Source organism: Lissotriton vulgaris, chromosome 10 (genome assembly GCF_964263255.1).
Source record: "Lissotriton vulgaris chromosome 10, aLisVul1.2, whole genome shotgun sequence".
In the NCBI taxonomy this organism is placed as follows: domain Eukaryota; kingdom Metazoa; phylum Chordata; class Amphibia; order Caudata; family Salamandridae; genus Lissotriton; species Lissotriton vulgaris.
The window spans coordinates 177633838-177648333 of record NC_141698.1 but is presented as its reverse complement, the minus strand read 5'-3'; the positions used below and the strand labels follow the sequence as shown (position 1 = coordinate 177648333).

At 41.7% G+C, this 14496-nt stretch overlaps 1 protein-coding gene across 1 annotated transcript in view; it reads left to right on the top strand.

Annotated features, from left to right (window-relative positions):
- MYO15A (myosin XVA) overlaps window positions 1-14496 on the top strand; it is a 1716372-nt gene that overhangs the window by 144229 nt on the left and 1557647 nt on the right. The window contains exon 8 of the mRNA XM_086939741.1: window positions 6486-6576. Within this exon, the coding sequence (XP_086795867.1) occupies window positions 6486-6576 (91 nt within the window). The remainder of the gene's footprint in view (window positions 1-6485; window positions 6577-14496) is intronic.

The following is a 14496-nucleotide window of genomic DNA, read 5'->3' as shown; positions in this document are numbered from 1 at the left end:
CCCATAACCAGCATAACATATATGACATCTCCCTTCCTCCATCAGAAACACAACCTGAGTTTCATTTCATAACATAGTCTTTAAACCTTGTCGGCAAGTTGATAACTCTGCCCATTCTGGAAGACAGCCCCCCAGTTTGATTGACCTCAGCGTCCCTCGTGCCTGTTACAGTAGATTCAATTCCCTCTACATTGTTTTCTATCATAGAGTCTTCCTGAGCCAGAACAGTGTTCCCACTGCCAGCAGAGTAACTAGTTGAACCGTCTCCCAAAGCCAAAGAACATCCTTGGCTGACACTGGGATGCAACGGTTCTGTGCTACTAGACACGTCATCCCATTCCAGGATACTTTCATTTAGACTTGCTTCTCCTTCTTCCACATTCCTCATTATTATTTCTTCTTGTCCATGTTTGAGTTTTACCACATCATCTTTATTGCGCCATCCTTCCCCTTCAATGAATACAGCTCCACCTGACGCTCTGCCAACTTTCATAGGTTTACTGAGCTTAGATTCACCCTTACTCACCAAACCAGGCTTTTTTACTAACACCCAGTCTCCAGGTGCTATGATTTTGTCTTTAGCTCTGTTTACCTTATCAGAATATGTTTTATTTTTCATTTGTTTACTCTCTATGTTCTCCCTCACTTTGAGTTCTTTTTCGCACACTTGTCTTGCTTCAATAGCTGCTCCTTTCCACCCACCTATTTTCGGTGTTATGATACTGTTGCATGCTCTTCCTCTCATCAGGAAAAATGGTGTATACCCGGTGGCTTCCTTTGGCGTATTGTTATACGCATTGATTTTTACTTTAATAAATTCTTTTACATCCATATCATTTGCAATTGCCATTTGGATTCCTTCTTTAAAGAATCTGTTTATTCTCTCCACTTGGCCATTGCTCTTTGGACTGTACAGAGGTGTTTTCTCCTGTATTATTCCACGTTTTTCCAAGAACTCCACCATCACTCGTGATATTAGTTGTGATCCATTGTCCGACACCATAACTTTAGGCTGTCCTTCACTTTCAAAGGTTTTTTCGAGAAATTTTATGACCACTTCCGTTGTAACTACATTCACAAACTTGTAACTCACCCATTTAGTATAGTAGTCCGTCAAAACTATTAGATACCTGCACCCATCTGGCAAGATGTTGAAGGGTCCTGCAAAGTCTATTGCCACTTTGGCCCAGGGCCCATCAGGGATCTCCTCCATTTGCAGTTCGTTCTTTTCAATTCTCCAATGTTTGTCTGACCTTAAGCATTTCTCGCATTTGTCTACAAGACTCCTAATTTCGCTGTCCACTCCTGGCCACCAATAGTGCATCCTTAGAACGTTTTTTGTGGCCGTGGTGCCTGGATGCCCTCTGTGAGCCATCTGTATAATCTTCTGTCTGAGCTCAAATGGCGGCACAAAGACCTCTCCCCTTTTTAAGTAGCCATTCTCTAGTGTTAGTTCATTGCTCACTTGCTGGTAATTCTTTAATTCTTTTGGTAGGTTCCTTATATGGGCCATTTGGTTTGTACATACTCTTTCACTTTGGTCAGGACAGTATCTTTCTCCATACTCTCCTCCCACTCCTTGTCAGTTATTGATCCTTCGCACATAATTGTGGCATCAATGTGCGCAACCACGCACTCTGTGTCGTCTTGTTCTTCATCTTTTTTTTCCTTTATTGGCATTCTGGATAAGCAATCCGCCCTACTGTTTTTTCCTCCTTTTATGTGCTCAATCTTGAAATTAAATTCCTGGAGTTTTGACATTAGTCTAATCAGCCTAGAGCTTGCGTTACCGTTGCCTCGACCTTTGCCGTCCATCATATATACTAGCGGTTTATGGTCGGTTACAAGTGTGAAACTCTTCCCCCACAGATAGTCCTTGAGTTTGTGCACTGCCCACACACAAGCTATAGTCTCTCGTTCGATTGTGCTGTAGTGGACCTCTGTGTCATTTAGCTTCCTGGAAATAAATGCAATTGTGTTCTCTTCACTTCCTTTTCTCTGGCAGAACACAGCGCCGATTCCCTCATTGCTTGCATCTACGGTCACTACGTTGTTTAGTTGTGGGTCATAGGGTTTCAGTGCAGGTGCTCTCGCTATCTCCTCCTTGACTGACCTGAACGCCTTAACTTGTTCATCCTTCCACTCATATGCTACATTTTTTTTTTAACAGTCTCCTGAGTGGTTCCACCTTTTCTGCATAATTCTGTATGAACTTCGCATAATATTCACTGAGACCAAGGAACGACTTGAGGGTTTCCTTGTTCCTAGGTTCCGGGGCCTCCCTTATTGCACGTACTAAATCATCTTTAGGCAAGATACCTTCAGCTGTTAAAACATGCCCTAAGTACTCAATCTCCTTCGTCATGAATTTGCATTTATCCTTTGAGACTGTCATGCCTTTCTTTTCCAAAACATCCAGAACTGTTCCGATCAATTTAATGTGCTCATGTTCAGTCTTTGAATGCAAAAGAATGTCGTCTTGAAAGGCTTCCACCCCTTTCATCTTCCCAAACAAAACATCCATGAGTTTCTGGAAAACTCCTGAAGATGACGCTAGGCCAAAGGGAAGTCTCACATATCTGAACGCTCCAAATGGCGTGATGAAAGTTGTCAATTTTTTAGACCTTTCTGACAGGCACACCTGATGATAAGCGGCTCTTAAGTCGATCAGTGAAAAATATTTTGAGCCGGACGTTGACTGAAGAATATCTTGTATTTTGGGTAGGGGATGACAGTTTACAATAATATTTTTATTAAGCGACCTCAGGTCTACACACAACCTAATGTCCCCTATCTTTTTTTTCTTTGATACTACAATAGCAGAAACCCATTCAGACTCTTCTGCTTCTTCAATCACACCTTCCTCCTTTAACTTCTCAAGCACTTCCCTCAACTCATTTCTTATCGACAAAGGTATTGATCTTACTTTGTGCTTACATGGAATAGCGCCCTCCTTTAGTTTGATGTCATGGTTGAACCCCTTTACACAACCAATTTCATTTTTAAACACATCTTTATGTTTTTCAAAAACAGTACCCAAATCTCTTTCATCTTTCTCTATGCATATGCTGTTCATCCATTCTTCTCTTAATATCACTGGGTCCTTTGCCCCAGGCACCAATACCACCCCCAGTTGGGCCAAATCTCTCCATCCTACTAGAATTCTTCCCTTCTCCGCTACATAAATCTTTGTCTCAATTACTCTTCCCTTGAAACTCACAGTGTCAATGAAATATCCCAGCATATTTATTTCCTTCTCCCCAAAAGCTTTCGGGTTTATATCAGATTCTGTTAAATGCACGTTTTTCCATTTTTCTTCAAAAAGGGTATCAGATATGGTTGTTATGGGGGCACCTGAATCTGCAGTAAATTTCAGTTCAACCTCACCAATTTTTACATCACTAACTGGACCCTTTATCTTTCCATCCTCCATTTCTACGTATAAAATTATATTCGCACACATTTCTTCATCAAAACTGCCTACAGCGCTTATACTCATGCTATTACCTATTCTTTTGGTTTTACACAAGGTGGAATAGTGACCATATCTCTTGCATTTGATGCACTTTTTACCTATTGCAGGACAGTTTTTGAAATCAGCTAAGTGTTCATTTGAACCACATCTGAAACAGCATAACTGCTTACCTCCCACCTTTCTTTCACTCACATTTTTTTCATACGCCTTACCATCACCCTTCTTCTTGTCCTGTAAGTAAAATACATTAGTGTTATTCCCTGTTGAAGACAGTTCTTTGGTGGCAATTAGAGACCTTTCGATACCCCTAGCAATATCTATGACTTCCTGCAAGGTTGGTCTTTTGCATGCTAACAGTCTTTCCTGCACTTTCTTTGTATAGCAGTAGAATACGATTTGGTCTCTTATATACACATCTGTCATCTCCTCGTACTCACATTCTACAGCCAAAACCCTTAGACAAGCAACATAGTCTTCAACAGATTCCCCTTCTTGCTGTTTCCTTTGGGCAAATGTATGCCTTGCAACCATAATACTGTTCTCCTCATCGAACTGCCTCTCTAACCTTTTCAAAGCCTCCTGATACTCATTCATTGGTATAAATGTTCCAGGTGGACTCTCATATTCGGGCAGGCTGTCAAAAATATCCTGTCCCGCTTTTCCTAACAGCCCAAACAACAAAGAACATTTCCTTTCTGCATCAAAAGCTTTCCCATCTATGGATACAATGTAATTTTCGAAAGCCCTCACCCACTTCTTCCATTTCATTGTGGGCTTCCCAGGCTCATCTAGGAAACGAGGAGGTGCACATATGTTATTGCATTCGGCCATGTTATACTTAATTAATTTCCCTCACAGCCGACTATTTTCTCCGTAGGACTTGCTGTAAAATGCTTTTCTTTCCTTTCGTTTTACTTATGAGGCTTACTTGTGCTTATTTTTCAACACTTCCTCTTTGCGCTTTATTATTTTCTTCATGCGCGATTTCTCCGTTGTGGGCGCTAATTGCCTCGCATTCGTTTGATCGTTGACGAAGTCAATATCAAAGATGGCCGCAAGCTGTTTACGTCGATGACGCGCGCTGCCTTTGTCCAATCAGTTTACACTACCGGCATGCTTCACGCGGCTCAGCTGAGGTAACTGACTGACGCCTCAGCTGTGAGCTGTCAACGAAGCGTGCCAATTACTGAAGTATCATAAGGCAGGTTTCACCAGCGTCGCGGCCTGACAGGATTGCCTGAAACTTATTCGCTTTACTTAGAAATGCTGCACATTCTTCTCGCACATATCCTTAAGCACATTAAAGTCTCTCCCTTATTTAATTTACGCGCTACTGATTTCTTATGCGTTATATTTACTTCTGCATTAAGATTCTTCTTTCAGTCAGCGCTCGCCCTTTTCCGCAGTGTACTCACTCCGTACAATTTTCTTCACAAGTTTCTTCCCGCTATTTTACTCCTTGGATGAGATCTCGAGCTTCGTAAATCATCTGCCGATCCTCCAATTATTTCCGCAGGCCCTTGTTGTTGCAAACCCTCGTCGCCAATTGTAGCGTACAACACGACAGTAGAAGATGTGTTGTGTCATTAATTATTTATTACGATAACAAGGGCCCGCAGGAGCGGGATTAACAAGCAGTACCAAGGGAGTCAGCTGTCATCTGTCACCCAAGTAACGGTGACGTCACCTATATACATGTGAACATTCCATGGTGACGCGGTGTGACGCTACATGAAGGAAATAGAAAACATACTAAAAACATAACCCTGTGTCCCCATAACCAGCATAACATATACGACAGGTACCAAGAATGATGTAACAGCACAACTCTTCAAAATACCTGCTCTATGTTGCGATTGATAACCTGGTTTGCCGTGTGCTGAGTTCCACGTAGCTCAGTCAGCACCATATTCCACAGGCGTCTTTCCCTGAGGCAAAGGGCTGCTGGCACCATCAGGTCTCTCTCTCTCTTTATGGTTCTATGTTGAAATATAAACTACAGAAATATTGTGGCCAAAACACCAAGGACCAAAACATCGAGAAGATAAGGGCATTTTTTGTTAAGTATACGTTGACAATTCTTAACTCCACATATTTGTGCCTTGAAGGTATATCTAGTGTCAATATACTTATATATGTAGATATACAGAGTAAATCTATACTTATTTATATGCACATACCTTCTTTAACATGTTGGTCCTTAATAGTTTGTGGGTGATATCCTGGTACCAAGGTATTGTGGAGACATTATTAAGGTGGAATGCCCTCTTTGTAGAATCCACAGAGGGTGATAACCACTCTGGTGCTAAATCATATTCACCTGAGTGGTGGGATCGCATGGGTTCTCGGTGGCCAAGGGAAACTTGCCCTGTAAGGAACATTCAGTAAATCTATTGCACCATCATTTGCATGGAGTTTAACAGTTACCACCTCATCATTATGACTGGGTGAAGAAAATGCAATAGCCAATGGGAGCTTGTGCTGTCACAAAGCTTTTCTACGTATCGTTGCACCTCACGATCATACATGGAATCCTTGCCCAAATTTCATATGGGATACATTGGAGATCTAATTGACAGTTCACTGCAGTGGGAATTGCTGGCCAAAACCAAAAACAATGCAATGCAGGTTAGTTTTGCATAAAGCTTGCTGTTGCTTTGGTACATTGGAGCCCATAAACTGGTTGTGGTATTGCAGCAGTTAAAACAATATACCATCTATACTTTCTCTGTTTCCACTACAGGGATTCCTGGAATGCACTTATATAGGTTTGATGTGGAATATTGCCCCCTTTGGAGAAAAATGGCAATGAAATTGAAGCAACTTGATAGACGGAGAGATGTATCAACCTGGCTAAATGTGGTGTTAGACTAGTGGTTAACTTTAGGGCTGTTCATCCTTGAAAATAAAATGATTCATTCCCAGATCATGGCATCCAATTCATTATTTGGACAATTAATGTTATCATTGTTTAGTGATCACTTCTGACTGTTTCTTTGCTTATTTTCAGCGGTGAAAGTGGGTCCGGCAAGACAGAAGCTACCAAGCTGGTCCTGCGGTACCTGGCGGCCATCAACCAGAAGCGAAACATAACACAGCAGGTATGACTTGAACAAGCAAGCTCATGAAGACTGGAGTCCATGCAACATATTCCCATGACTTCTGCTCTCAGGGCAGACAGAGGAAGCAAAAACGAAAAAATAAAAGCTCATCTTTTCTTATTCAAATCACTGTGGCCAGCATACATGGGTGTTTATGAACTTAACAAAGAAAGGAAGTAGGGGAAATACGCGCAGGGTAGTGTACAAGTTTCTCTAATTCAAATATTCCAATAGGTGTTAATGATCAAGGTTACCGTACAACGACCACCCCACGCTGTAAAGATGTAGACCTAAGTCCACATATAATACAAATATTAACAATCGACAACCTGAGCAGAAAACACAAAAGTAGAAGCACATATAAAGTCCAAGTCTCAATCCTTAATATTTTCTTCTTGCTTTATTCCAAGATCTTAAGGCATACATCCATATTTTAATCTTCTTAACACTTATTGTCCAAGCCACAAACCATGCAAACACGTGTTTCGTCTATACAGCTTTAAGCCATAGACTTCATCAGGGCACTAGAAAAACTTATCATAGTAACTGTACTCATAAAACCAAGGTAGGGTTGCAATTACCCAAAAAATCCTTATAATCCAAGTCCAACAAAGGAAGTCATTCTAAGCATAAAAGGCCAGTCGTTAGCAGAACCATAAATTCAAAAGGAGGTCAAATGGACCACATATCCTTAATCCGGCAATACGATAAGGGAAAGTGTTTCTCGTGTCTTCAATGCCCTCCTTTTAAATTTATGGTTCTGATAACGACGGGACTTTTATGCTTGGAATGACTTCCTTTGTTGGACTTGGATTATGAGGATTTTTTGGATAATTGCGACCCTACCTTGATTTTATGAGTACAGTTACTATGATACGTTTTTCTAGGGCCCTCATGAAGTCTATGGCTTACAGCCGTATAGACGAAACACGTGTTGGCATATATATATGGTCATTGGGTTAAGGGGGGCGAAGGTCCCTACACAGATCTACTGTCATGGCGCATGTCTGTTGAGTTCCCCATGGCAGCCTTTCTCCGGACCAGGTCACACTTCTTGCTTGGTCCCAGTGACCTCCTCTGGCATACCGGGTCACTGTCTCTCTACTTCATACAGGTCCAACACAATTGGAACATCAGATTACTTCACAGCGGCCCCTCCTGGGCATGCAGGGTCGCTGGCTCACCACCACACACAAGCAGCCCACTAAGCACAGCAATCTGTTCATGGCAGCCCCTCCAGGCATACAGTGTCACCAGTTGCTCACTGCCCACAAGCGATGACTCTTTTGGCACAGCCACAATAACTTCTCACTTCACTGCAGTCTCCTCTGGTATATAAGCTGCCCCAGACTTCCAGACTCTAGGGCATGTGGTCTTGAATTCCCTGGGTGATGTCTCCTCACTCAGCTTGGCTCCCAGTTCTGGTCATAGGCAGAATCCTTGCAGAGCTTCTCCTCTTTGCATGGCCCTACTGGCTGCTTGTCAGTTGACGATTTTTGAGGTCTCTAGATACCCTTTGTTATAGCTCATTTCCAGAACCTAAATGTGAGTTAGAGTCTGAGTCTTTGAAGTATATGTTGGGGGTCTACTTCCTTTTGAAGTGCCCACTTCTCTGCCCTCTCTTCCTCCTGTATTAGTCTGTCGCAGCAGGATTGACTCTTTTGCTGAAATCAGGGCAGACTCACCCAGAATAGGGGAAAAAGCAGTCCCGGTTCTGCTTTACGCAGATGATGCGGTGCTCCTTACTCGAACCCCACATGGTCTACAGCTTTTCATTGATGGTTTTGTAGAGTTTATGGAAAATTTGGATATGTCCCCTAACCTAACAAAATCATATGTTAAGGAGATGGGGAAAAAGGCAAAAAATTCATACAAATATGTCATAGGTTCACACGTTCTGGGCAAAGTTCCAGCCTTTGCATACCTGGGAATGCTCTTAGATGGTCACTTGAATTTCAAACATGTATTAAAGGAGAAGTGTTTGGCCCTAAAAAAGTCTACAGGCTCTATAACAAACTTTGCACTCAGGTTAGGATGTTTAACTCCGGATATGATTCTTAAGATCTACAATTCAGTCTGCTGTGCGAAGGTGTTAAATGGAAGTGAGGTCTGGGGGAGAAGAAAATAATTACTTAAGGGGTTTACTGAAGGTCCCTCAAAGTATTCCTGTATTTTTGGTCCATGACGAATTGGGGGTTAAATATATATCTGACTTTTTAGCAGTCAAGCCCCTCTCATGTTGGCTCAAATGCTGGACAAACATAGAGGCAGGCTTCACAAGGATGGTACTCCAGGATACTTTATCCTTGGACCATTAAATGTGAATTCCCTGGATAAAATATGTAAATGAGTCTTTTATCAAGTTAGACCGGGCAGACTTGTTCAATACACCAGAATCGATAAGATCAAAGGAAAGGGTTGAGATTAAAGCCCTGCATCTGAGGTTCGCCATGGCACATCGAGAGGCTATTGAACTTGCTAAACCTACAGTGAGAGCGCAAGCACTAGTAAAGACAACCCTGGGAGTTGAACCTTATTTAAAGTTAATGACAAACCCACATGATAGATTTTTAATTACCCGTTTTATGTTAGATTTTTTCCATCACTTACTAGCAGTACCGGCAGGTTTTGTTAAAAATATCGAAGAACGAGGGCCCTGTGGCTGCGACGATAGGTCTCCACAGGATACCCTTCACCTGGTTCTTCTCTGCCTGTAATATGCTTTTCCCAGGAAAAAGTTTTTAAAGGATTTATTAAATTGAACTGGTTTTAGACAGGCGCGAGTAGCCTTGTTGTTTTTAAAGCTTTCTTCTGATGTACATACCCTATTTTGTGTGGCTAATTTCTTGAGAGTTGCTGTTAAATTAAGGAAAACTAGGGGCGACTAAAGAAGAGAGGAAGAGTTCCTGGGTTATTGGCACACAAAGTCCGATCTAACAGGGCTGTAGTAATCATGTGATAACTTCCCAATGCCTGCTCTAATGTACTGAATTGTATCGAAAAGTGATATTTCATGTATGTTTGGTTTTATATATGCTTTTATGATTTGTTTTCAAATTGAATACAGTTATTTATTGATTATTGATTGACTCTTTTGCTGATAGCCCCACAACACAGTCCATGGGAGCAACCAGAGTTCATACCTGGATGTCAACCATTGAGATATGAGTATCAAAAGGTTAGCCCAGGGCCTCAACCCTACTCTTTAAGATTCTCTTATCAGCCCAATCTCCTTCTTGAGATGTGCCAAGCTACTTCCTCATGACCTCTCTGTGAATCAAAGAGCCCTCTATGAAGTCTGCTGGGGTAGCCTGGTTTTCCCCTCTCTAGTCTTTCTCTTCCATCTTACAAAACGTAGCAAATACACAAATTTGTCTGGGGGATTCCTCTACCTCCTCTTTTCATGTTTCACAGTGCAGCCCTGGATCTCCCTGAATGGAACCCAGAGTCCTCCATGTATTGCACCATTCACAGGCTTTCATATACCCTGCACATGCATACATCACACATGCACTGCACAGCGCCACATCCTTTATGTATTGTACCACTCACAGGCACCTATACACCCAGAACACAAAGTATCAGATGCATAGAGGGAAGACAAAGACAGAGGGCACCCTCCATGCTCAAATTAGCTCAGAAAACACAAAGCAGTCCAATTCAGGAATAACGCAGTACTATGCAGTGCCTGTTCCCATATGCATGTGCCGGATGTATATGTAGCTCAAAAAACAAAGCAACCCCAATATCCACCAGCCCAGAGACACAGATAAATATCAGACGACTCCTGCTGCTGTCATGGCCTACTCTAGGAACCTGTCCAAGCTATGGTAAAACTCTTGAGTCAATCAAAAACAGCGATGTATGTATTAGAGCATACAGCGTCATGGGACAGACTGCCCAAGGCAGGGGGGGCACTGTTTAGTGACATATAGGTCCTCTTGCCATGATACATTTGCCTGTAAGTTTACAATGGCAATGAAACATGTCAGCTGCTCCTAATATCATGGTCTAAACAGTTGTTTTTCTTTTTATCTATGAGCATGGTACACACATATTAAAGAAGCTTAGAAATGCCAGGTGGACCCATTTCTATTTTCCTCTCTAAGAGTAAGTGACTAACTCTTGAAATTTGAGGACTCAGTTACATGTGTGGCACAGGAAAGTGATGTAGGAATTTAAGTGGAATATTTTACTATATGTAGACACTCTCACACTATCTGGGTTTCTTCTGTTTGAACAGGAAAGTGCCAGTGATGACAAAATGAGCCAGTTGGTAAGCACTAGCCAACAGGCTCTTGGTGGTGTCTTCCAAGAGGCACTTCTTATTTTTTAAGAACATTTCCCTCACCATGGGCGGTCTGTCCCTTGACATCCAGCACATGCATATGCATACAGGCACTGCACAGTTCTGCTTTATGCCTGTTAGTACTAAAAACAGGTACAAATACACCATTCATGAGCTATGTCTCATTATACACCAAATTGATGTAGGCCTAGGGTGAGTCAAGCACACAGAAGCTGAACTTTAATGAGTGAGCCTGTAGGTGACACTCAAGTGAAACAGCTAAAAAGGACCTGTTCACGTGTACTGATCTCAACACAGTATGCCTCCACCACCATGCTCATGCTGGTTAAATCTTGTTAAAGGCAATAGACTTTCACCACTATGGGGGTAGTGCTTTTGGTACCCTTCACTAGTACAACAAGTCTGCAGTCTTTGAGACAGGCCTATGTCAAGGGGACCACACATGATCTGTGGTTGCCTATGACAACAAAAATCAGCATTAAAGATACAGATATCAGTACAGTTGGGGTACTAAGGGCAGGCGTGCATGTCTATTACCATGTGGAGGACTTTGCTGCCCCCGTACAGCATACCTTCCTATGCTTGCATGATGGTGGAAAATAAATGCTGGTCCCCAAAAATGAGTGCAGATGGTCCCCACTGGCAATCTTTGGTTCAGATTAAGCACAGGTTCACATGGGTGCTTGAGCAACAAAAAGTATCCTAAACTGGTGAAAACAGCAGCACTGGTTAGCTTGGGAGGCACTACAGTGACTCTTGCACAATGCCAGTTTGCTTTGCTCCATGAAGGGCCAGCTCTCTATTAATTCACTCAATTGGCCCATGTGTGGGTCAGACAGGGGCACACTTTCCAAGGTTTTGAGACACTGTTAGATCAGCTGTAATGAGCTGACCTAGCTCTGCATCAAAACCCAATTCCAAGTGAAAGAAGGTGCAAAGGGAGGTTGAGGAGGGTCAAGTGATTGCACGCTTACAACACCTTCCTGTTAAACCTGTGCTTTTTGTGAAAGCGCACTTCGTATGACCTTTAAAGCCTATCCATGGCTTTTTAGTTCGAGCATTCGAGACCTCTTGCAGATACTTTAGTATATACTTATATACTTTAGTATATACTTATATACTTTAGTATATACTTATATGTGTATGTACTTTGTGGGCTATGGAGATCAGCCCTAGGACTTGTCTGCTTCCGCTTAGGGACTTTTTTTCTGTTCAACTGCCTCTATTTGACTGTCTTGGTAGAAAACGATCAGCAGAGGTCAGTAAAATATCAGAATTGCATTCTGCTGAGAGACTTTATTTTTTAAATTTTTCTTGCAACTTCATCTATTTAACTTTTTTGATAGAAAACGACCAGCAGGGGTCAGTAAAATACCAGAATCACTTTAGCATTCTCTAGATATCAGTCCATAGAAATTGTCTTCCATGAGCATCCGTAGACAATAATATTTTTTTCAAATCTTGTATTTTCACAGTGAAACGGCTACCAAAGGCCCTGATCTTATATTTAAAACAGAGCTTGGACTATACCATTTCCTGCTGAAAGGCAATATTTCTCTCCATGTGTTCCCATACCTGGCATGTCACGCAGTTTGGTGCATACTTTCCCTCCATGTTAAAGAACAGTACATGTTTCAGCACCCAGGCTATTATGCTGCATAGCTAAATACATATAAGGTCCCAAAGGTGAGACCGATTGCATTGCAAATGCTTGTTTACATAGGAACATGTACAGGAGTGTGTCCAATGCATCAAACTAAAAATCCTTTGTTTTGCGTCTGACAGCCATGTCATCATCTGCATATTGTTCTCTTTAAATCTGGCATTGCACTTTCTATCATTCTGTCCTTCATGCAGAGCTCTGCTGCTATAGCAGCGTTCAGTTGAGTGAAGAAAGGTAGTAAGGGGCAACTGCTGTGGGGGTGCAAAACTTGACATGGCAAGTGCACACACAACAAGAAATGTAAGCAGTGGGGGATAGGAAGCAGTCAAAGAATAGGCCTAAATTACAAGCCGAAGACAGAAGAGGTAGCAGAAAAGATGGGGGAATCGCTTGTGAGATGAGAGAAGCTGAACACTGGAGAGCGAGGAGGAAAAACAGTACTGTTGTTATGTTGGAGCAAAGGTGAAAGAGTACTGAGGCCTCTAGAGCTGGATTTACAGAAAGGGAAGGCACAGGTGAAATCATCACAATTAGAGGGAGTATGGAAAGTGAATGAAAAGGTTGTGAATAGTCAGTGCAGAAGTGACCTGGGAGATTAAGGGAGCAAATAATGAAAGCTAAGTGGGTAGTGCACAAAGAATACATCTGAAGACTGAGGCGAGTTACTTGAGATTTCCAATAGTAAAGAAAGAAAGGGGATGTAAGACCAGACCACAAAACTAAATGGGGGCTGGGAGACCAGGTTAAGCTCGTGAAACTAAACTGACATTGTTTACATTACATACTGCAGCAGTAATCTGGTGATGGAAACGTGCCACCAAAAAGATGGGATGGTAAGGGAAATTGGCGGGAAACACCCCGAGTTGCCTACATGGTTCCTATAGCTGGGACTCGATTGGGATTTTCCCCTTAGGGATGTCCGGATACTAAACAGCCTAAACAGCCTAAAACTCTTCTGGCAACTTGCAGGAGAATATAGCCTGCACTGTACCAACATATTCTGTTGTTACAATTTTACAATGCCCCACAAACCCCACTTGCCATTGAAGTAGCCTGTGATGGATACAGTTTCTTTAAACAAAAAACACAACTGGCCAGAAAGAAAGGGAGGTATTATTAGAAAATACTTGGCTGGATTGGTTGAGTGTCTCCATTAATAATGGGGCTGAAATCTTTTACTTCTCATCAATGAATTCACTTCTTCCTGTTTCACTAACTTATTGTCCACCTATAAAAACTTATGAAAATGTTTCCTTTGGACTACTTTAACCTAATTTGCCATTTTTTTGAACTCTACCTTTAAGTTACTTGGAATTGGATACATCAACCAATGGTCAGAAGGTCCTTCAGATGCCATGAATAACGGCTTATGTGAATTGTTCATATCTTTAAACTTACACCAGTGCTTAGATGGTCGCACCCAGACCAAAAATCATATTCTTGATCATGTGTGGACTTATAACATTGACACAGGCGACCTTTTCATTAAAGCTTATCTGTGGACTGGTAATTTCATCATCAAATCTAAGATCAAAATAGACTGACTTCAATCAAATAGGTGAAAGAACTTATCCAGACTCACAACTCGGAAAATATGAATCTGACCCATTTTCAAGAAGCAATAATACAAAAATGCCCCCTGTTCTACACAATTCACTGCATATCATGATTGGATTACCCAATAAAGTAATGACTTGGTCCTGGTGGAGACCACATTAAGAAGCAGAGATAATCTGCTCCCTTGTACTCAACCTTAATGAAACGTCATGAAACTAATAGAAGGCAGAATGTAAGTGGAGATGTGATTATGATAAAGCATTTAGCATTGATTATAAAAGGGCGATGGTGGGATATAAAGACAAAAGATCAACCAAACAAACGTTATTTTAAGGTAAAATTGACCCATCTCATTATGTTTGGGAGATATTTTGAGAACCATAAGATGACC